A 24602-nucleotide genomic window follows, 5' to 3' on the forward strand; every position below is an offset into this window, starting at 1 on the left:
CTGACTCAAGGAACCTTTTCAGTGTTGTGGAGACATGGCAAGCTGCAGATCCCACACAGTATACCACCCAGCTGTTGAAAAGCCCCTGACTGTTGCCTGCTATCATAGGCCAATATACTGGGGCTAAGTGTGATGATGGGTCAGGCAGGCATCCTTACCGTCTTTGTTGATCGTGAGAGGAATGTGATGCACAGTTTGTAGCTTCACGCAGGAATTTGTCAGCATTTGAAGCTCCACTGATGTCAGTGAGAAGCTTTTGAAACCTGAAGGTTCAGAAAAGAATGAAAGCTTTGAAAAACAGTAAACAGAAACGTTTTGAACACTTGGAGAGATGAAGTTACAAGCAAAGATGTAAGAGGTTCAGATGAAATAAGAAGTGATTATATGTGGACCTTGATATATGTCATAACAACATTTCATCCCTATACAAAGTCAGGGTTGAGTCCTAGTGGCTCCATGGAACTCAGTGGAACTTGCTTCCAAGTCAGCACACATAAAAGCAGGATTGCCAGAACTACAAGATCCATTTACAGCCTGTTGCCTTCCTTCCAGGAGGAAGTTCTGTAAGTATCCATATATTTTGTTCTTGTGTAGACCTCTAAGCTCCTCTCTTGCAGCTTGCTTCCACATTTATGCCTCCTGTGGTGAAAGTTGGGATATCTCTTCCCATGTTGCTGGTTCTGGTGTCCCCATAGTTCTTGCAAGCTAGGACAGTCTAGGTGGTGGTATACCTCTTTTTGAACGCTCTGATCACCTCACTGGAACCTCTGTGGTCTCACCTTCTGGTTCAGAATCATCTGGTGAATCACTGGAGGTATCTTCATTGATCAGGTCTGTCTCAGGATCAGTTGTCTCTTCCTTTTTAATGGTAATCACCTCAGGATATGCAATTTGGCTCTTCACTTCAATTCTAGCCCCCTCTGAAGCTGGTGGTTCTTCAGATTCATAAAACTGCACAGATCTACTGATTGTTATCTCATATGTCTCTGGATTTAAGATTCTGTAGCTTTTACTATTGGCTGAGTACCCACCATGATGCCTTCAGTACTTGTGTTATCCAGCTTGTACCTCTTCTCTTTTGGAATATGAGAGAAGGTTTTACATCCAAACACCCTTAGGTGCTGCATCAATGGCTTATGGCCAAATCATAGCTCATACGGAATACAGCCTGTAGCTTTTGTAAAAAGTCTATTTTGTATGTACATGGCTTGTCACCAGGGCTTCACCCCAAAATTTGTCTGGTAGACGTGCATCAGTAAACATGCTTCTTACCATTTCAGTGAGGGTTCTGTTCTTTCTTTCTGCTACTCCATTTTGTTCAGAATTGTATGGCGCTGTTCTCTGGTGCTCAATTCCTTGTTTTCTGAGGAACTGTTGAGTTGCACCTGCTATGTATTCTCCCCCATTATCTATTCTCAGCACTTTGGATTTCCTGCCAAACTTGTTGCTAACCATTATCTCATATACTGAAAATTAGATATCCCAAATCCCAAAATTTCTGTATTGTATTTATATTCTGTTCCAGTTCAATCACCCATCCTTGAAAATGCTAGCGTACCTCAAGATTATTTCTCTAGTCATTGGGGCTTGGTTCAAATGAAACAGCATCATGATATCATTAAGAATCTCAAAGATCCTCAGACTTGCATTTACAACCTATCCCTATCCCTACATTGTATGTGAAACCATACAATTAGACATTTCTGGGTTCACAGCAAACAATAGTTTGTCATTACCTCTGAACTAGTCAACTGTGGTTCGTATCCTTTCACTGCACAGCTGGATTCCAAATAGCAGTTTAATTCTAGCTTAGAATCCTGGTTAATAGGTAAAGCATAAACTATTGTGATATCCAATTCTGAACTGGGCCCTAGCATGTGGCTCAAAAACGCACACAGTGGGGCCAGGGACAGATTGGGGGGGGGGGGTCTAGAAACATTAGAGTTGAAGCATCAAGGTTGCAGAAAAACCTGAAGTCTTAAAAGAATACTGAGCAGGTTAACTCCCCCCAAACAGAAGCTAGGCTGCAAGCTGAGCACACTGGGGCATGGCACACAAGCCCCCTGCCAACAGCATTTCCCCCTTAAGTCAGACCAAAGGAATTTCTTCCTTTACTCCAGCGTAGAGGGGAAAGCCCTGGAAGCTTCACACACTGTACTTGGAAACAGCATAACACGTGTGGAAGCCCCCCTCTCCCAGTGGTTGTATGCTGTTTTCCACTTGAGGAAAAATTCACATGTGGAAGTAGCCCCAACCTATTTTCCAGTTGCAGTGATGGGTAGGAGTAGTTTGGTTTGCCAAGGCAATTATGAATCTAAGTGGACAGGGAAGTTTATACATCAGTATGCAAGGAAGTCAGCCACCCAAAGACGGCACAAGAGCATATCTTTCTTTCGCGTACAGAAGCACACACTACAGGATGCTCCTTAATTAAAACAACAACAACAACAGAATGACTCTCAACCTTGCCCTTGGGAGTCAAAGCCCTTCACGTACATTTCTTCTGCTGTTCCCGGATGATTTCTCGCCATTCTGCCCTTTCGTAGTCCGAGGAGATGAGGAACGTGTAGCTCTGAGTGCCCCCAGGAAAGACAGAGAACCAAGATTTATTTAATTTTTGGATTTTGCAGGTCCTTTTCTAACAGCTCAAATATATCACAACAATCCCGAAATGGGGAAACCAAACCATTACAGAACACCTTGGACCATAAAGCGTCGCCAGTTCATATCTCACAATTACTGAGATCAGCTTCTTACTGGAATCTTTCTTTTTAAGCTAGGTTCCACAGAAATTAAATTAAATTAAATTAATACACTTGTCCCTTGCTGGGTGTACACTTACAATGCCTCACTTGGAAAGCAACATTTCCCATGACATTGCATGGAAATAGTGTCTTAATTCTCACTGATGTTATGTGCATGCATATATAAGTGGCATACCACTCTGGTGTGAGGCAAGAGAGTCCACTGACTTATTCTATAGGACAAACTGTACATGTGGGCATCCACATACTCGTAAAGCCACATTGGAACTAAAATGGTTTAGTTGAAGTTCTGGGGGGGGGGGGGCAAGCCAATAAACTTCTGAAGTCAGTACTGCACAATCCTGGTGGCTACTCTCAGGCTACTTAATCAACATTCTTGGTTACTGAATTTAGAAGTCCCCAATTCCCCCCTCACCTTGCCATTCCGATTATGCACTCGGAAAGCCATGTTGGGAGACATCAGCAGAAGCATGGATTCCTGCTCCGAAAGCTTCTTTTTCAATCTCTCAATATTCTTGCTCCCCTTGTTGGCCCTCTGGGGAAAGAAAAGCAAGAGAACACACATGAACAGGACTTTCTGCTTCCCACCATTTGACAAATGGTGTTCATAAGTATACCAGCATTTAAATTTCCTTAAAGCTGGTCTGTGGCTCTCATGGTTGCAGGGCTGCATTTGAAATTTGGTAGAAATCTCTAGTAGTGATTGTGCATGTGCTGTGCTCTACAAGGAAACTAGCCACTTCCCATCATGGTCTGCCCACACCATCCTTAATCAACAGCTCTCTTTCTGCCACCTGGCTGCTCTTTGCAGAAGCTCTACTTTAGAGTTAGACATAACTTGTAAATATGGAGTGTAATAATTACATTTGTACCTACTTTACTGATTTGCACAGTTGTTTCATGTTAAGATCATTTGCTTTCCACATCAAAGTGTGTCCAGTCTTGCCTGGTGTAGGAGCAGCCACAGTGAGAGGCTTCCATCATGGTCTGAGTCCAGAATATGTGAGGACCCAGAGTACAAAACCGCTTAGGCCCCTTTAATCCAGCTGAGCCTGCTCAGAACACACATCCACTATTTAACTCAACTGATAATCTAGCTGGAGGAACTGCACCCTGAAAAAGGGAAGGGTGCATTCAGGAGAGTTAGTGTAGCACTGCAGCTATGAGACCAAGCTTTCTGAACATAGAAGTCCCTGGTTCATAAAGAATAAACAATATGTACTATTTAAATTTCTGCCTTTACTTTTTCTCGTTGGATATCGCTTTTGAGCTGAGAAATCTTGATCTTCATGGCATCCAGCTCTTCATCTGGCACAAGCGAGATGTTCTGCACGGCTTCTGAATCATCAACCGTCTGGAAGCTGAGGTCCGAGAGTGGGATGTACCATTTACAGTCATACTGTTGGATTTTCCTGCAAAGACAGAAGGTTAGCAAGCTGGCCTTCTGCTCACATCAGGCATTCTTAGCATCACAATTTTATTTTATTTATTTTTCACATTTATATCCCACCCTCCCCAGTGGGCTCAGGGCGGCTAACAAGGGCAGGGTAATTAGCCGTGCCATAATTAAAAACATATAAAACATAATAAAAACATCCAACACTTAAAACAATGGTGCTCAGTCAATTACTAATCTCATACGTCCAGGATGTGGCCACAGCCTGATCTGAAAGTAGCTTTCGGTTTGAGCCATGGACATTCAGACAGACGTGCAAACACTGTAAGATCCCTATGCAGACCCTAGGCTTGCATCCCCCCCATCTCCTGCAGCAGCCTATATCGCCATCTTGAGGGGGAAAAAAACCCCAAACTTAACTGAACATCTTTCATAGTACTGCAAAGCTTTCCAGGGACCCTTTACATATTTTTTAATACCTAGGCCAGAGAAAACCATGTTCAGCAATGTATAAAAACATGGGAATTGCCTCACAAGCAACTGCAAGCACACACCTCAAATCAACATGCATGTTGTGACAGTGCAACGCTATCTTTTCTGATTTCTAGGCTCACCCCTGCCCAGAGCCAGGCAACCTCATACTGCTGCAGCTGAAGCTTCCAGACAGAAGCCAGGTGCATGACAATGATCAACTTGTGAACTCCAGATCCCAGAGAACATGCAATATTTCTGCTTTGATTCTGGGTCTCACCACTGCTGTGCCCACCTGTCAGCCAGCTTCTCCCCCACATGCTTGTGCAAGGCATGACCCCCTATTCAGAATCCAGCAGAGAGATCCTTACCCTCCAAGCTGCTTCTTGAGCTTGGCACACAGGAACAAGTCCGTGAAGAGAAAGACATGGCGCAGCTTGCGGGCTCCTTCCACCAGCTCCACCATAAAACTGTCCTTCAAGAGTTGCCGGTGCTGCCAAAAAGAAGATGGCTCCAGTTAGGGAAGCAGCAGAGGGACAGAGCAGCATCTCGGTCTGGGAGACTGGGTGTGGCTGAGAAACACCCACTACAGGAATAGTTATGTTCAATCATAAGAAAATAGGGCAGGGCCATCGCTAGCATGGGGCCCACAGAATGACACCCAATCCCAAATTTGCGCCCCCCCCCCAATCTGGCCAAGGGAGAGGCAGAGGGCCAAGGAAGCAGGGCTGGAGCACGGACGAGGACTGTCCTCCTTGGGACGCACATCTGGGCTAGAACCTTCTTGCGTCAGTTGCTGGCCTCGCCCTTGAAGGTGCCTGTATGGGCCTTAAGTTTGTAGTGCCTGGCTGCTCCAGATGGGTGGCCTTTGGCATCCCCTTGCCTGGCCTGCAAGAGTCCCTCCAACTGAGGCCAGCAGGCATTGCGGCTCCAGGCAGGGGTTGGCCATGGCTAGGCCGCCCCTCCCCGGGACAGGATGGTGGCCCACCCCTTTTCTCCCTGCACCATTAGCCGTGGCGCCTCCCTCCCCTCCCTCCATGAGCTGCAGACTGAGGCTGAGCTCCAGCTCACCACCTTTTCACTGCTGATCCAGTACAGCTGCAGGTGGGTGCCTTTCGCCTCCCCTCCCCTCTCTCCCCCTGTATTTATTTCATGGAAGATTCCTTACAACTCATGGTGACCCCATGGCATTTCGATTAATTCATTTAATTAACTTAATTAGATACCATGCCCCCTCTTCCCTCCCTGAAAAAGAGGTCTAGCTACAGGGCTAAAGCAGGGTGGCTGGGCAGTTGTGGGGGTGGGGGCCTAGAGGCAGTCACAGGGTCAGGACAACAATGCAAAATTAAAGCAGAGCAAGTTAAAGTTGAGTGGCGATGGGGTGGGGAATGGTTCAGGACAGATGTTAGACCAGGAAGCACTGGGGATCAAATAACGGAGACTGGAAGTGGGAGCAGAAGAGAACCCAGCAGGGTAGGAACAGGTAGATGACGACCCAGTGAGCAAACAGCTTAGCTGGCTGTCCCTTGAACGGACAGCAATAGCAACCACCCAAGACAGGGAGACAGCAAATCACCCAGACCCAGATGTTGTTATTCCAATATGTATAGATGGGCACAAAAGCCCTCACAGAAAGTTCCACTGTGCTGAGCTCATTTTGTGATGGGCAAGGAATCACTGCCAACAATTCAGTAAATCCCCTGCAAGCATTTCCTGGAAAGCACATTGCTTTCCCCTCCCCCCATCCCATATTCTGCACTGAACAGTTCCATCCACAATGGCACTGGATACTCTGCACACTAGGAGAAACCAAGGACAGTTTGCCTTTCTCCTCCTGCTGATTATGCTTTGGTGTTCTTATTCTGCTGACTAACCAGTCCCATTTCTCCATCATAAGGATGTTAAAAAAAAATACCCTGAAACTGCCAAAGGCTGTTCTTTCCCTAGAAGCAATTTAAATCTTAGGGGCCATGGGAGAGGCTCTGGGAAAGGCTTATACACAGCAGAGACTTCCTAGTGGGAAATGCCACCCTTTGTAAACAACTTACCTGCCAGGAAAGTGTATCTCAACAGTTTGGATGTGGAGTGTTATCTGGGAGTGAGCCCACTGTTCATGGTCTCGAATCCTCCATGCCATAAGCCACCCAGGTTCCCTACCTTTGGAAAGTTTGCTGGAGGAAGCCAGCAACTGAACATTTGGCATTCTCCCTTTGGTAGCCCCTGGCCTGGGTCTTCCCCACACTAGAGGTGATGGAGAAAAGCCATGACCATACTACATGTTTAAATGAGTCTTGAAGCTCCTTAGAAAGTGTGGCTGACAACACTGGGGAAACATAATTGTGTGAAGAGGCTGGGGATCTTACAAGCAGCCTTAGCACTTCTACTAAGCTACAATTCCCAGGGCTTCTGAAAGACAAATCAATCTGGTTTACACATTTTGAGCACAGACAACCCAGGCTACCCTGGAATTTCTCGCTAAAAAGTTTCCAGCAGCAAAATGAGGGGAAAACTAAAGGTGCTGCCTGGCATTGTGGACAGAGCTCTACTGGATCAAATGACTCAGGAAAAGATTGCTCATTTTTTATAACAATGTGCACTAAAAACCCTCCCTCATTGTGTGTGTGTGTGTGAGTGAAATCACTCCTAAACACTCACACCACATTCCGGGCAGTCACTGGTAATGCTTTCTGAGTGATCCACATGGTGGAGCAGTTTGCAAGAATTACCCAATTCCCACAAAGAGCTGTCCGCTGTTTGGAAGCATTCCACACTGCCTACAACCAGCAACCATAATTGGACCATGTTCAAGGAAATGTGATTCATGGAAGGAAATTGTCTGGCTTGGTCCCTGTTTTCAGCAGAAGGCCAATATACCCCTGTAGCTATAGGTGGATCATCCTCAAGACCAAATCACCATCTTCCAGCCTTGCTCAACAGATTATATCTCCCACTAACCACCAGAGGTCATCATACAGCTATTCTTTGCAATGCTGGATCATAATCATTGGCAGGAGAAAATTACAGCCTGTTCCCTTTCAACCATAGAGTTTGCTAATCCTGCCAGCAAAAACCTTTGCTGCTACTTCTCCTATAGCCACAAGCACTGTTAAGTGCTATTCAGAATGAACTATATTCTGAAAATTCACAGTCTCTCTCTTTATCAGCAAGCATATTAAAAAAAACTTCAGCTGGGTAAATTTCCCCCCCTGCATCTAACACAAATTTGTTTTGTCTAGATAGAGGCTGTACGTAACTAAACATAGGTCCAAAGGAACCACCAAAAGCCAAAGCCATTTCATATCTTTTGTTAAGACCAACACTAACACAAAATAATGTGCAAGTTCTCCAAAACATCAGGCTGGATGTTGGAAGGAAAGCTAGATGGCCTTTCAGGCCATGATTTTAAGACCTCATGTCTCCATCCTGTAGGTAGATACTGGTACTGGGTGGAACTGGTATGTTTGCACCTTTGGCCTTCTGAGAAAAAAGGGGTATATCATTTTGTGATATTTTGGTACTGCATGACTGTTCCTGAATTTTGCTTTAGACCAATATAGTTATATTCAATCTCAGTCTAATCTGGAAGTAACTGAATTTAAACCAACAAAGGGAGCATTCTTAAACTAGAGAAACATGTCCTGGGAAAAGACAGAACTTACGGAAGAAACATCTTCTCTCTCTCTTCCTCTTCTATTTGTTTTTAACTTGAAGGCTTGCACACTATTTTGTGTTATTTGGGCTGGGTTTATTACACGGCTTTTGTTTTCTAATATATTGGGGATAAGTGAGTTTCCCCCAGTCTTTACATTTGCTTATGTTCTTTCTATAGCTTTTGTTCTATGCTTTGTGCTACAAGTTTTGCAGATTTTTGTATTTGCAGTTTGTGTGGCATTTATATGAACATCATTTATAGGTATAATGTATATATAATATTGGGCTATTGATAGAAAGATGCATACATTTGATACAGAAAAACTGGTATGGATCTTGGGGTGAAAATTTAAAAAAAATTGAGTCCGAGTCACACAAGGGAGAAGCAAAATCAAAACAGGGATTTGGGGACCAAAATATCAGCGATGATAAAATACACTTAATTTATATGTCTGAAATATTCTCCTGAATATGTTACATAAGACACATGGTCTTTTTACACACATTGGATCCAAGACTGTTATTCTGTCAAAAGAAATCCTTCTAACACACCAGACTCAAGTGGCTGATTTTCCAAGGAGATACTGACATTTTCCTCCTGAAGTTTCAATAGTTGATGTTTTGGTTGGGTCCAGTTCTGCACTCAACAAATTCCATTTACACCTGCCCTGCACTACAACTCTCACAGTCATTACATATTCATAAGCATTTGGGCAAGGGGCTCACACCTTTGCATGCTGAAAGTTCTTGACATCTCCAGTCAAAGATGCCAGGAATGACTTCTCTCTGCCCAAGGCTTTGGAGAACCACTACTAATCAAACAGGCAATACTGAGCTTGCTGAAGCAAGGGTATGTTCGCCCAGATGAAGTGTTAATTCCATGAATGGCAGCTGTCTAGGAAAACAGTCATAACTTGCAAGCTTGTCTTCAAACAATTTGCCTGGAGAATCCTTTACGACAAAACATCTTCCCTGCGTGGACCCAAAAGCTATTTCAACATCTTCCCTGCGTGGACCCAAAAGCTGTCTATTCCATGCATTTATTGTTTTTCCAAGAAACCTAAAGCAGATTCTGGGGAAAAAACATGAAACTCCATAATAAAATCTAAATAAAACTTTCTTAACTAGGGATGGGTGTGAACTGGCTCACAAACTGAAGTTTGTAACAAATTTTGGCCAGTTCATGGTTCATGACGTGACGTTCGTGGGAGGTCAACCAGCACAAACTGTCCATGAACTTTCAAGCTGTTTGTGGGGGTTCGTGCTGGTTTGTGAATGGATACATTTACAAACAGACTGTCTCCACTCAATCTAAATGCTTATGCAACTTCAAAGTGATGGGGGGACGACTTGGAAGGCATGTAGAGGAGCAGCAAGAGAGGTCCCCCGCGACTTTGACATCTTGCACAAGATCCACTGTATACATTCTTGAATCTCCTCAACCTGTGCCTGTCATAAAGACCACCAGTAATTTTGACAGGCACTGATTCAGGAGTGTATAGAATGGATCCTGTGCAAACGTCGTGAGCCAGGCTGGGAATGGCATAGGGTGCATTGTCAGAGTGTGGAGCGAGTAAGACAAGAGCACCAACTTAAGAAGTATAATCAAAGTCCAGTCCAAAGTTAGGCAGAGTCAGGAGTCTAGTCCAAGAGTAAGTCTGTACAGCAAGGTCTGAGAAACCAAGGGTTACTCATGAGCAGGTTCAGGGAAAAGATAAGATAAGAGTCAGGAAAGCAGAGTCAGACCCCGGGAACGTCCTTTCTGGGGAAATGACAGAGCCTGGTTTGGGCAGACCTCAAGTGGGTCAGTATTTACTTCCTGGAGGCTTTAGAAATGCCAACCTGCGTTAATGCTTTTGCCATCCATGTGCATTTTTCCCCTCCATCCCCACTGGAGAGCTAAAGATGCCAGATGAAAACAAAAGATTACCTAAGCAACCAACCACTGAAGCTGGGTGGGAGGCAGTTCAACTGCATAGGGTCATCAAAATGAGAAAGCACTTCAGCCATCCAGAGCTCTAATTCCATTAAGAATAAATTAATGAATACTGATTAAAATGCAACTACATTCCGCTCTGCTGGGCTAGGGCAAGCAATCCCAGAATGCCAGCTCCACAGGAGTCCAAAGATGGTCTCATGCTTCAACGGCCCAGCAGCATTAGCCATGGCAGAGCTGAGAGCCCTTCAGCTCCCGCACAGGTGCTGCTGTGAGCACTGCAATAGGTCAGTAACCTGTGTTTAAGTTCTTGAAAGAAACACAGTGGACCTTCCAAGCCTCCCTCCCCAACCTTGTCCCCTGTAATTGGTACAGAACTTTGAAGACAGACACAGAAAATAAGGTCTCTTAGGCATTCTCTGTAACAACCTGGCCAATCCACCCCACCAACATAGAGTGAAGACTCCAGTGGGACCACAAACGCCAGACATATCCAAGTTGCCATTCTCCATGGGATGGTGCGTTTTTACCTCTGGTCTCTTTTTGCAGCATGGAGCAAATTGTGATTGGGACACATTTTGGAGCACCCAAAGCCCAAGTCCGCAAAAAAAGCCTGGCTCCAGAAATTTTCCCAAAGTCTCCAAGACTTTGTCTTTCTCAGCCCATCAGTGACAGCCCCCCCCTTTCACCACCAAAAGACCTCAACTGCATTCATCACCAGCCAAGCAAACACCCAGGAAATCTGACCTCTTCTTAGGACACCGATGCCCACTCAGGAATGTCCCAAGATGGCCCAAGGGTGCCAGCAGAGGAAGGGGGGATTAGCAGATGGCTACAACATAACAGCAGGAGGCGGACTAGTCACACCAACACTGGGGGTGTCTGACAGAGGCTGACTCAGGTATGTATGACTGAGGCTGACTCAGAGGTGTACATCATTCTGCAGGCAAGGCTGGGTTCTGGGAATCATGCAAATGCCAGGGACTCTGGCTGAGGATGCAGCAATCTTCAGCAGGAAGGAGGACCACTACCACCTGTATCTTGGAAGCCCAGAGCACTATGGTGAGGACAAGAGTGTCTACAGGGGCTTTGGATTTGTGGTGGCGGCTTTGGTGCTGTGACTCAAAGCCAGGACAGGGTCATTCTTTTTTGCTGCCATGACTCAGCTTGAAGGAGAGAAGAAGGGAGCTCAGCAGGCAAGAGAGAAAGAAAAGGGTTTGAGGGTCAAGCAAACCAAGGGAGGAGGTGGCATGCACACACATGCATGCGCACACATAGCCCTGCCTGGAAAAGGTCAACGAGCTCTCTAGGAACAAGCTCGGCCTGCTTTTGCCACCCACTGGGTAGTTATAGAACCAGTCAACGAGCAACACCCCACAAATATGTTTTAGCAGAAATTCCTGGGAACAGCTAATGAAACTGCACAGAACCTCTGCTAGAAAGGACATGCAAGGCACTGGCAGCCCACTCAGGGCCACTAGGAATCTGTTTTCAAAGCCCACGTTCAAGCCATAAATCAGGAAGAAAAGAAGGTCCTTGAGCCCACATGGGGCACAGCTTTCAAATTCTGGCAGCAAGAAGCCAAAAGCCGTCAAAAGTAAGAGCCCATTCGCGGGGAGGGCGGGGTATAAATACAATGAAAATAAAAAATAAAAAATAAGAGGTTAAGCACACAGGATCATGAAATGAAGGACACAGACAGAGCCACTCCAAAACAGAGAGAAGGCAGTCAGTTGCTCTATCAGGATGCAGAATGTGTGCAGGGGGGCAACAGTGCTCCAAGATTTCCTTGCTTGTTTTGCAGGCGAAGAACTAGAATTTTCAGTTTTGTCAACAAAGAGAAAACAAGAGATGTTCAAGGTTCAAAGGCACCTTTGGTTTCATTGTCTGCAATCAAATATGCAGCACAGTGACCAGCAGCCTTCATGCAAATATGTGCAGGGGGTCAAAAGTCTTAGATGGCTTCAGGCTATGAAGGAAGCAGATGCTGCTACTACACAGGGAGGGGTGGCAACATGCATAGGACTAAGTTACAGAAAACTGCTGGGTCAGGAATATCAGGTATCAATTGACTAAGACTACGAACCAGGTTTTAAAGCAATAGAAGCATGGGACAGAACTGGCTGGTTACAGAACAGGGCTGGATGCAAAATCTTGAGTGGCTGGCAAGGTGTTGGGCTGGGGAGGCTGGGATTTAAGTCACTGAATGATTTTTGGGTCAGCCACACACTCTCTCAGCCTACCTCACAGGGTTGCTGTGGGAATAAAATGGGGGGAAATATACGTGTGTACTGGACCTCCGGTTTCCGGCTCAACACGACTAGACATCTTCGGATTCTGCTCCATCACAGATAAGTATAACTTTGATTGATTTTGATACATGTGTACCACCCACCTCCCAGGAGGGGAAAATGTAATCGATACACAAACACATTTGAAGGAGTACTACTCAGATTTGCCAGTGGGCTTATATCCTTTAAAAGAAGCTTACAATGGATACCTTAGTCAAGTGATTCAAGTAAGATCAGGAGGGGGTCCCACACGCACAAAGAAGAACTGCTTCAAGGACTGTTCCAGGAGGGCAGCTGTGTTGGGTGTCAGCAGAAGAGCTGGACCTCAGAGTCCAACAGGATCTCCAGGGTATAAAGCTTTTGAGAGTCAAAGCTCCCTTCATCAGATACAAGTAGGAATGGAGATCCCTGAGACAGAAGGCTTCAGGCATCTCCATTCGTACTTATATGTGACAGAGCTTTCATTCTTGAAAGCTTATATCCTGAAAATCTTGTTGGTCTTTAAGGCGCTACTGAACTCAAATCTAATTCTGCCACTAGGACAGAGACAGGAGACTGGGCGAGGGGGTGTGTGGATGCCAATGCCAGCTCCTGTTATTGAGCAGGCAGGAACTGACGTGCCTTGCAACAGTGGGCAGATGAGACACTCTGGCAGGCTGCAGGTGTCCAGCTGCAGAGCCTGCCATGCTGCCGCCCCCCAAACAATTAGCTGCCTATCACTGGGGAGATTAAGCATCGGGCTGGTTGCTTTCAGGAAAGCCCAATGCAGAGGCAAAATATTCATCCTTTTGAAGGTGAGAAATGAAAGGGAAGCAGCAGAAAACGGAGACAGAGAAAGACAAACACAGCCCTTGAACGCTGGCTCAAGGAAGGGGGTCTCTCTCCCAAGTTTCCACCCCACCTGCCTTCCTCCAAAGACAGCTCCAATAGGTGGGAGGACAAGTAAATGCCCCAAAAGCCATCAAAGCAGAATCCATATTCATTAAAAGAAAAATGCATTATGTATCAGGTGAAGCAAACAGCATGCTGTTGTGTTACCCCAGGGGAGGTGTCGGCAATAGGGGAGAGGCTGAAGCACAGACTCCACAATGTGGATGCAGAATCTCCTCTCAAGGCAAACAAGGGGAAAACAGAGGGGGGCCATACAACCTTCTGAAGCGTCAAAACCACAATGCGGCAAAGCACCAATTTCTATTATCCGCTTGGACCAAGCAGCCAGCCACATCTCTAGACAAGCAACCACTGAGTTAGTTTTGAAACAAGTTGCATATGTGTTGCAGCATTTAATCTGTACTTCACATTCTCCCCAACTGTCCACCAATCCTAGCACAGCACCCTCCCATCTGCAGACGGAACCCTTCAGGGCTGCCGTTTTCCCACATGAGTCATGGCCACTGGCCCGACCATATGCAAGTCAGCCACATGCTTATGCTAAGTAACAAAAAACAACACCAGAATGAGACTTGTGTAGGAGAAACTACTCATCTTACAGTGGCACATGAGAAACAAGATGCAGAGAATGGTTTGCCATGTCTATTACAATCAGCCAGCCTGGAGCTGGTTACAAGCAGAAGGATCATGATTTGGTGCAAAGGCTGAGCAAAGCAAAGGATCCATTCTGCCTGCCTGAAAAGCAATCAGAGCACAGGGGAAACAGGCTGCAAGCAGAGATGGCAAAGAAACAACAGCCAGAGCACTTCTGAGGTTTGCAACAATGCTGGAAGGAGAAATTCTGTCCTTCCTTGCCCACATCTGTATGAATGGAGGGCTGGTGTAGACAGTTGCCCCTAATGCATGAAAACCCTTCCAGGCATGTTACAAGCTGCCGTTTTTCAGAGCTGGGAACGATGACAAAGACACGGATCACCACAGGGGACATCAACACCACCCCCTCCCTCCCACGCAGACCTGGCCCTCTCCTCATTAAGATTCTGCAGGGCTTTCTTCAAAGCCTGCATCCTACCCAGAGACAGTAACAGAACAACAGTCCCCCCCCATCTCCCCACCCCATCCTTCAGCATCCCTTTCCATCAGCATCCATTTAATGCAACCTTCCGCTGCCCCCAGCCTTCCATTGTTCATCTTTGTTTATACAGATGCTGCATGTAGTAAACAAAGCCTGTCATAACCATCTTTCCCTTTCACCTTCTTTCAGTGGCTCAGGCAGTAATATTCAACATTTTACACAGATGGCAGAGAGAGATGGTGACTCACCCAGAGCCACCCCTAACTAAGCAACAACTAAGTGCTTGCAACTGTGAATGCAAAATTATCAACCCGCTCCTACAAGTCAAGCCTTCCATCCAACCAGCGTTCCCCAGTCCGGTTCCAGTCCAAGATGTGAAGTTCAAGGGAGAAATCCCTACTTCAGAAACCAGCATGCAGAAGCCAGAACTAATCCACTAGGAATAGTTGAGAACTTCCCTCCTTCCTCTTCCAACATTGCCTCTGCTCCCTTCTTGCTTCTCAAGAGAAAAAGCTGGTGGCAAAATGATTCTGAAATCTTTGCTGGAGGTACTTTCAAGTAATTCCTCAACATCAGAGACAACAACAGGCTGCTTAATGCAACCCTGTCCCCCACACCTTTGCCTTTTCCCACTTCAACATCTTTGTGCACTTGTGAGAGGCACTGGTGCTGTAACACAGAAACACCCACAAGACCACTGGTGCCTCACCTCTCCTTTCTGGACAGTCATGGATTGCCTCCTGGGAGTGATCTCTTCATTGATGCTGGACAGGAAGTTCTGGGAGATGCGGAGGGCATCCTGCAGGAGCGAGTAGTCTGGGTGGCTTGAAGGAGTGTGTTTCAGTAAGTCCTGCACCGAAACAAAGACATCGCAGGGATTGTAGGTGGTAGCCCAGCCAGGAGAGACACATAGACCCATGAGATTCTTATCCTGACCTGCCTTAGGGGTAGGCAATCTTTTTGCAGCCCCAAGCTGGCCAGCGCTTTATCACAATCTCTAGCACCAAAAGGAGGAGGGGGAGGAGCTTACAACCTGGGAGACAAAGAGCAGAGAGAGAAGAAGGTGGTGAAGGTGATCAAGGGCACCCCCTGGGGGTGAGCACAGCAAGGGGTTGGGCTGGAAAGAGTACAAGGGAAAGTGGGTTGGAGGAAAGATAACTGGCAACTCAGGTGCACTGTGAAGGAATGAGGGTGATAAGGGAGGGGCTTCCAAGAGAAAGGCCAGGAGTAGAGACTGAATTGGGAAGGGGCACAGCTCTCTTCTTTTGCCTCAACTTGACAAAAGCCCAGGCATTCTCCAGAAAAGCTGCCTAAGGCTCACTTATACAGGGTGCTGGGAGTTTTGTGGACAATACTCCCCATGTTTTCATACATTCTCAGGTTCCCACCCACCCCCATCTGGCTTGGGACCATGGCACAACAGGGGGGTAAGCTTCCCCACTGCACTGTGTAAAGGCACAGGTACCCATATGAAGCCCTGGTCTGGACCACCCAGGCAAGCCCAATCTCATCAGACTTTGGGTGCTAAACAGGGTAGGCCCTGCTAAGTATTTGGATGTGAGGCCTCCAAGGAAGTCCAGGGTTTCTGCACAGAGGCAGGCAATGGCAACCCCCCTCTGTTGGTCTCTGGCCTTGAAAACCCCACGGGGTTGCCTTCAGTTGGCTGCGACTTGATGTCACTTTCCACCACCACCCATATCAGGGTTAAGCAGGTGTGAGGGAAGTATTTCTTTATTCAGTGCGGCATCTTGGGGATTCACACCCAGAACATCACGGGGCTTCTGGCTTGAATTTGGAAACCAGTCCAGTCCCCTTCATGCAGCCACTTGTCTCCCCCACACAATGCAGTTTCCCTTGGTAACAAAGAGAGATGCGGGGGAGGGGTGGTTCTGTTGCAGAGAACTTGCCGAGACAACGTACGGGAAAGTGTAAACTGGCCTCCAAACACTATCCCCAAAACACCTTCCAGTAGCCAATGGAAAGGATTTACAAAGCAGCAGCAGCAGCAGTGATTGGGAGAAAAGCCTGATTTTATATTCCTGACACATTTCAAATAAAGTTCCTCTGAGGGGAATTGTCATTCAACCTTCTCGGTACTCAAATTAAAGAATTGTCATTCAACCTTCTCGGTACTCACAGTCAAAAAAAATGCCAACAACTGCTATGTCTGAAGACAACACACCTGATTAAACCCAATTTTTTTAAAAAAAGTGGCAGCTCACATTAAGATTTATAAATATACATTTCCTTGAAAGAGATTCTTACTCAAAGGACACTGGGAATAATAGACCGCACTTTCCCCTATACAGCCGCTGCCGCCCATTTCCTGCGTACTTTCACAGCTGTTTTGACGCTTTCTGTTATTTTCCATCATAGGAAAACCTCTATGGGATATCCCACAGACAGGCACTCCCAGAGACCCCTAGCTTGCCACATCTGTTTAGTGCCAACCACCCACTTAAGCCTACCCACACAAAGCTACTTACATGAAGGACGAGTGTGCTGCGTGTTACTCGGTCCACTGGCTTGTACAGGAGAGCTGTGGAGAAAAAAGGGAGCAGGAGCTGAAGAAGAAACGTTACCTCAGCCAAAGTGACCCAGACACCCGCACAACAGAGCAGGGGAGCAGGGAAAAGTCCAACAGCCTGACACTATCACCAGCTTACACTTGCTGGGCAGGCAAGCAGCACTACCAAGCTCTTTGTACCAGCTGACTAAATGTTATGCCAACATTTCAAGGGGACTTCACTGGTAGAAGAAAAGCACAGGCAGAACCCTTGTGCCTAATGAGACTCCACTGGCACCAGGTCAGAAACCGAGGACGGTTTCAGAGGGCCCAGTGGGAGAAGCAGCAGAAGCTACTCAGAATCGCTTACAGGTTGGTCCCACCCCCCAGTAACAGCATAATGTGGTGGTGTCGAAACACTCAGTATAATCAGAGAGGACCAAACAGCTGCCCCCCCACCCCCACCATACCATCTCCAGGCTCAAAGTCACAACTGACAACAGGATGCTGTAAGGTGGCAGCGAGTCATAACATGGAACCAGTGGTATCTGTAAGCCCCAGCCAGGACAAAAAGTAGTACTTCAGTACTCATGGAGCAATTAACATGTGGGATTCATGCCACAGTATTCAGCGACAGGTGATAATTTTATTCACTTTAAAAGGGGATTAGACAGATTCCCAGAGGACAGGTCCATCAATGGTTATCACCCATGATGACAAATGGAACTTCTGTATTCAAAAACCAGTAACCCTCTGAACAGTGCTGGAGGGAGGAACAACAGTGAAAAACTTTGATATCCATGCCTTGCTTGTAGGTCCTTCAGGGACACCTGGTTGACCACTGCGTGAAGCAGAATCTTGGACAAGATGGTCCATGGTTCTAATCCAGAATGGTTATTCTTAAATTATGACTCAGAATAAGCCAGCTTCATGAGTTCATGCACCTTTCTCAGTGCCTGTGATTAGGTGCTCACCATGGGCTGTTCAGTCAGCTGCTACCCATGGCTTATTACTTCCCCTTGTGTCCTCTCATCTCCATACAACCAGGTAGCCTTTCAACATGCCCAGAAGCCAGGATATTCTCCAACCCTACATGCCATGCACACCAGAGAAGCCTGTGATGGCTGCAGTGGCTTGTGGGAAGCCAACTGTTCCTTTCACCCTCCCGGTGCCATGGTATCTTTTACAGAGCATATGACAGCCAAGCGGCAGGTGCAGCAGTACACAGTACAGAGACGCAATAGTTGGGACAGGTGCACCTTTTAGCCCATTATGCAGCTTTCAAGGGCAGAGAGACTCTGCGAGAATTTTTTTTAAAAGACGTCTCAGCAGTCTCATTCCTGTCCAGGCAGCTTTCAGAGCTCACCCTGTAAGAGACAATGCTCAAAACTGTGCCTGTCCCAGTTCCACCTGTGCATGGCACATTACAGACTGCAAAGAAGCAAGTCCACATCATCCCCCCCCCCCAAGACAAACTATGTTCATTCTCGTCACATGGCCCAATTTCAGTAGGGAAGGAAGACTAAAGGGGGAAAGTGAGATTTGAGGAGAGGTGGCAGAATCACACACACACACATGCACGCACGCCATCACCACCTCTACACCTAAAAAAATAAGTGTTACTGGAAGAATGCCTGCAAAGATAGGCTTTGCCTTGAAGAGTCTTTGACATGACCCAAACGCACTTCTTTTGTGTCCCACCGAGGTACAAGACTACTCCTCAAGCTGGTCATTGTGCCTTCTGCTCTGTTCTGTACACAAGGACACCCCCCCAACACAGAGGCTTAACAGTACACTTTTAAAAAATCAACACCAAATTCTACTTCAAAAGTACACAGACTTAACATTCTAGCAGCCTGCAGAATTAGTTATCATGTGAAGGACCCTCAACTTTTTTTCTTTTATCGTCTGGAACTAAGCAAGTTGAAATTTGTTCTTCCTTTAAGACAAGGCAGGCAAGGTTCTCTGGACACACCCACAGGCTTGGCCCATAAGTGTTCTACTCACTTTCCAAGGAGTTCTTTGTTGTCTGGTCTTTAGAATCCTTGGCATTTCTAGCCTTCAGATTCTACAAAAAGGAGAAAGAAAGAAAAATTGCCAGAGGGTGAGATTTCCTCTAGGAGAGGCACAGACCTGTCAAATGCATTCCGCCAGGCTTAAGCACACTCTGTTACTGAACATCCACTTCAAGCCAACTCCAGAGAAGTTACATCATTTGCCAAGTCAAAGAAACAAGTGGCCCAGGGTCCAATCAAGCCAAGTACATGTGCCTGTAGCACTGCAGCAGAGCAATGCGAGTCCTCTGGGGTGGGTTTAGTATACCTTACAAGCAATACCTGGCCCATCACCAAACCAGATCCCCCTGTGAACCTTCAGTTCTAGGAGCAGGACTCCCTGCTAAAGGACAGAAAAAGAGGGAGCCGCTTTCAGTTTTGGTGACAGCAAAGAAAGTACCCCAGTAATTATGACAGACCTTCTCTTGCCTAAGGAGGAGGAAGTAGCTATGAAGGCAGGTGTGAGTTCACAAATATCTACTACCAAGGAAATCTAGGGAGGGAATCTAGTCTCAGCTCTGTAGCAAGACTTCCCTGTTGCATTTTGGGAAAAACAACCAACCCCTTGCAATATCTGTAGGCAGAAAAGGAACTGTTATTAAAGCAGAGGAGCCCAAGAAGTGGTAAGATGATGGAGAGAACAGTGAGGTGCAAAACATGGAAATATTTTAGCTTACGTGGTTAAGTCTCCAGCTAAAGCAAGGTGGAAAAGGAGTTCTACAAGTTTTAAAAATCAAATTCGAAGGGATATATACCAGGAGGGGGAGGTGGGACTCAGGAAAATGAGAGATAGGAAAGGATGGATTAGGCTTCTTGGTTTGGGATTCTAATGTCCCTCGAGATGAGCAGTTCTTGGATTTCACAGAATATCCCAGGGTTGGGGGTGGGCCAGTACAGTTTGCAGCAGATAAAGAAACAGGTCCCAATACCAGGTGTGGTTTCCCTCAGCAGTAGAAACTATGACTCATTTGAAGGCTGTACAGGATTTCTGTAGAGGAGCCCCCAGGGGGCAAGGAGCCCAAGAAACCTCTGTCATGATGCATCCCGCTTGAAAGGGCTTTGCTCCCAGAGGAAATCAAAGGAGAATGCAACACAACATTATGAATCCACTTGTCACTTGGAAGACGAGCACCTTCTTGTGTTACTCCTCCTCGCTACACTTGAAGCTAATGAAGCCTGTGATTTCCCAGACAAGGGCTGACACGTGCCTCTCCAGGCAGCCTCTTAACAATTCCCTTGCATCTCTTCTGCTATGACGATTCCATCGCAGCGTTCAAGTATCACCCCTCCCCCAATGAGCCCTACCCCCACAGTGTGATATAGCCAACTAGAACAAGCATTTCGGTAAAGAGGCCACATGAGGATCAGTGGCTCCGGGAATTTCCATGGTTAGCATCTCATTACAGCAAGGCTCTCTTGCTTCATCACAGGGCAAGGGAGGAGGTTCACAAGGCAAGGTGAGGTACAGATCCTGGGTGACATTAACGGCCATGACAGGCAGGTAACTCTGGCTCGTGGAACACATGGAATGAACAGGAACTGTCCAGGAGCATCAGCAAGAACATCCCCTGAGCACCATCTGAGCACATTAGCCAGACCAAGGCACTGCATGTGTCTGAGCATCATAACGTTACCTCTGAGATTTCCGCGAACTGAGCGTTGGCCTGACAACACTTCTCTGCCGTCTCCATGGCAACCTCATAGTTATCCACGAAGGCCCGGTACACTCCCAGCTGGCTGGCCTGTAAGAAACAAACATGAAAGGAAATAAACACCGAGGGAGGGGGGAGGGAGATGGCTGCTGGCTGCTTTCACAGCACAACAAGGAAGGGAAAAGGGACCTTCTGCCGTGTGGGCTTCTCTCAGGACAAAGTGTGTCACACACAAAGAGACCTTCCCTCCTCAGGACCCGGAAAGCAAAAGAAATGGTCCCTGGCCTGCTCAAGCAGGGACAGCTATGGAGTCACCATCACCAGCCTTTCTTCCAGTTTGGCAATTTCCACAACAGGCACCGTTACTAAGGAAGTTTTGACAGAGGCAGGTTGGCCTTAGGTCACAGTCCCCGAGGAGCCAGCGGAGTATCATGAACCAGTCCCCAGGAAATGTTGTGCCCATCCCCAAACGTCTGCCAACGATGAACAACTCAGGCCAAAGACCTCCCACAAGCATATGGCCCTATCCAGAAAACACAAAGCTAAAAAGCAAAGGACAGAGGTGAAACCAAAGACACATCAGCAAGCACAGAACTCACGGCTGAAAGACGAGAAGGGTCAGACTGCGGGGAAGTGACTGCAACAGCAGTGCTGGAAGTACTGGAATAAGCCTCTCTTAATCACGGGGACTTAGCACTGATCTCGTTTGCTGACTTGTAAACAGCAGCCAGGGTCTGTGCCAGACGGCATAAGACGCAGGTTGGGAACTCCCAGGGCAAATTCCAAGCGCTGCACACCATAGGTGCTCCACACTAGCCAAAGACCAATTTCTCAGCAAAAGATGAAGAAAAAAACAGTCAGCCAACAAAAAGAGTCTATGTTCAGCTGAAAAGCATCCTTGCAATCTCCCTACCCATGCCGGAAGTCCTCAAGTGCTCTCTGGGTCAGAAATGAAAAGTTCCACCTGGCTTTTGGTTCTTGGTTCCCTGACTTTATTGTAATTCATTTAAGATGTTAAAATGAAAGGAGGAAAGTCATAAAACGATCTGTCTTTCCTCATTACTGAGAGCATGAACAGAGGGAGGGCACTGATTTTGCCCATTCCTTGGGGGCCTCAAGAGTCCTTGACCCAATGAACTACTCATTCTTTAAGCAGACAGGGGCCTGGATACACAAGGGGGAACCCTTGCATGACCCTCCTCCACCGGAAGCACCTGAGGAATGCAGGTTTCTTTTAAGAGAAGGAATTCCATCCCCCAAGAGACTGCTGGAGATCGTCCCTTTTGCAGCCAGTCCCAGGGAGGGGTTGGAAAGTTTCTTTGGAATGCAAGTGACTTGGGGTCTGTTTGGGGGATCCCTAGACTCCCGAGGAAGAGCTTTTTTATTTTCTGCATTGTCTCCTGTGAAGCTTAAGCTCTGAGAAACTCAAACTACTATATTAAAAATGTGTCAACCTTACAACTGGGGCATCATGTGGATTGCTGGGGTGGAAATCAGCACAGCAAAGCAGCATCATAAGAAGAGCTTTCTGGAGCAGACGAATAGTCCATCTAGTCCAGTATTCTGTCTCACACAGTGGCCAACCAATTCCTTTGGATGACCAACAACAGGGCATAGGGGCCAAGGCCTTTCCCTCCCTAATGTTTTCTCCAGGCACTGGGATTCAGAGGATTAGTGCCTTAGTTAGTGCCTCTCAATATGGAGGCTCCCCTCAGTTACTGTGACAAGTACCCTGTTTCCCTGAAAATAAGACCTACCCCAAAAATAATCCCTAGCAGGATTTCTATGCATTTGTGGTATAAGCCCTAGTGTGTCTTCTTGAGAAAACATAAATATAAGACAGTGTCTTAGTTTCGGGGAAACACGGTAGCTATTGATAATTTATCCTCCATGAATCAATCTAATCCCCTTGTAAAGCTATTCATTCCTGTAGCCATCACTACATCTTCTGATAGTGAATTCCACATTTTAATTCACTCTCTGTGAAAAGCAGTATTTTCCTTTTGTCCGTCCTGAATCTACTGCCCCCATCAGCTTCATTGGATGCCCTCCAAGTTCTAGTATTTTGGGAGAGGGAGAAAAATTTCTGTTTGTCAACTCTCTCCACCCCATGCATAATTTTATAACCTTGTATCATGTCCCCCCTTAGTCATCCCTTTTCTAAACTGAAAAGTCCCAGACTCCTCAGCCTTTCCTCATAGGGAAGGTGCTCCAACCCCCTCATCTTCCTGCTTGCTCTCCTCAGTACTTTTTCCAGCTCTGCAATGTCCTATTTGAGATACGGTGACCAGAACTGTACACAGTATTCCAAATGAAGCCGCACCATAGATCTATACAGGGGCATTACAATGTTGGCTCTTTTATTCTCAATCCCTTTCCTAATAATCCCTAACACAGAGTTTGCTATTTTCACCGCTGCAGCACACTGGGCTGACACTTTCATTGAGCTGTCCACTAAGACCTCAAAATCTTTTCCCCTCTCAGTTTCTGCAAGTCCAGACACCATTAGCCTAGACTTGAAGTTGGGATTTTTTGTCCCAATGTGCATCACCTGACACTTACTAACGCTGAACTTCATTTGCCACATTGTCACCCACTCACCCAGTTTGTGGAGGTCCTCTTGGAGCTCTTCACAATCAGCCTTGGTTTTCACCATCCAGAATAATTTTGTGTCATCTGCAAACTTGACCACTACACTATTCACCCCTACTTCCAGATCATTTATGAATAAAGTAAATAGTACTGGCCCCAAAACCGATCCTCGTGGGACCCCACTGCTTTCTTCCCTTCATTGTGAGAAATGTTCATTGATTCCTACTCTTTGCTTCCTGTCATTTAACCAGTTTTTCATCCATAAGAGAACCCATCCTCTTATCCCATGATGACTGCTAAGTTTACTCAGGAATCTTTGGTGAGGCACCTTGTCAAAAGCATTTTAAAAGTCCAGGTATATAATGCCTGCCGGGTCACTGCTGTCTACATGCCTATTCATTTTCTCAAAGAACTCCAAAAGTTTGGTGAGGCAGGACTTCCCTTTGCAGAAGCCATGCTAATTTTCCCTCAGCAGGCTTTGTCCCTCTATTTGTCTAACAATTCTATTTTTGATTACAGTTTCTACTAATTCTGGATCCATTTTTAAAAACTGGTGTAACATTTGCTACTTTCCAGTCTCCTGGTACAGCAGCTGAATTTAGTGATATGTTACATATATGGGTTATTAGATCAACTATCTTACATCTGAGTTCCTTAAGAACTCTCAGGTGCCCCTGGTACAGCAGCTGAATTTAGTGATAATGTTACATATATGGGTTATTAGATCAACTATCTTACATCTGAGTTCCTTAAGAACTCTCAGGTGTATTCTATCGGGACCTGGAGACTTATCAGTTCTTAATTTCTCCAGTAGGTCTAGACAGGGGGTCGGCCCGAGGTGTTACTGAGCCCTAGGCAAGGCCAGCTTGGGGCGCCCACACCCCCAGGCGATGCCAACCTCCTGGTGGGGCCTGGAAACAGGGGGAGGGGGGAGGGGAGGGTGCCACCATCACCTCTGCAGGTGAGCGTTGCCCAGAGACGGGAGGGGAGGTGTTTGAAGAGTTTTAAGAATGCAGAGGAGGGCCGGGGAGCTGCGCTTTCTCTCTGGGTGCTGTCTCGTCGTTCAGCTCCCCTGCCCCCACTCCGGCCAACGTCGGCGACAGCGTGGGCTCACACGCACTGTCAGCGGGTGGCACTGCCTCCTCTCCCCGCCGGCCTGTGGTGGTGGAGGAGGGCCGGGGAGCTGCGCTTTCTCTCCGGCCTCTGTCTCGCCGCTCAGCCCCCCCCGCTCCGGCCGACGTCAGCTCGCACCGTCGGCGGGCGGCACCGCCTCCTCACTCCACCGCCCCGTGCCATCCCGGGGCACGGGGCAGTGGGGCGAG

General features: G+C 46.8%; 1 protein-coding gene across 1 annotated transcript in view; it reads right to left on the reverse strand.

The window, feature by feature from the left end:
- Nucleotides 1-24602, reverse strand: part of BCR (breakpoint cluster region) — a 116210-nt gene that overhangs the window by 20386 nt on the left and 71222 nt on the right. The window contains exons 5-13 of the mRNA XM_015416719.1: nucleotides 20671-20778; nucleotides 18990-19050; nucleotides 16963-17015; nucleotides 15186-15326; nucleotides 5004-5125; nucleotides 4009-4177; nucleotides 3181-3300; nucleotides 2497-2572; nucleotides 159-263 (exon numbers count right to left, since the gene is read on the reverse strand). Of these exons, the coding sequence (XP_015272205.1) occupies nucleotides 159-263; nucleotides 2497-2572; nucleotides 3181-3300; nucleotides 4009-4177; nucleotides 5004-5125; nucleotides 15186-15326; nucleotides 16963-17015; nucleotides 18990-19050; nucleotides 20671-20778 (955 nt within the window). The remainder of the gene's footprint in view (nucleotides 1-158; nucleotides 264-2496; nucleotides 2573-3180; nucleotides 3301-4008; nucleotides 4178-5003; nucleotides 5126-15185; nucleotides 15327-16962; nucleotides 17016-18989; nucleotides 19051-20670; nucleotides 20779-24602) is intronic.

Source organism: Gekko japonicus, unplaced genomic scaffold, assembly GCF_001447785.1.
Source record: "Gekko japonicus isolate JY-2015 unplaced genomic scaffold, Gekko_japonicus_V1.1 scaffold16, whole genome shotgun sequence".
Lineage (NCBI taxonomy): Eukaryota > Metazoa > Chordata > Lepidosauria > Squamata > Gekkonidae > Gekko > Gekko japonicus.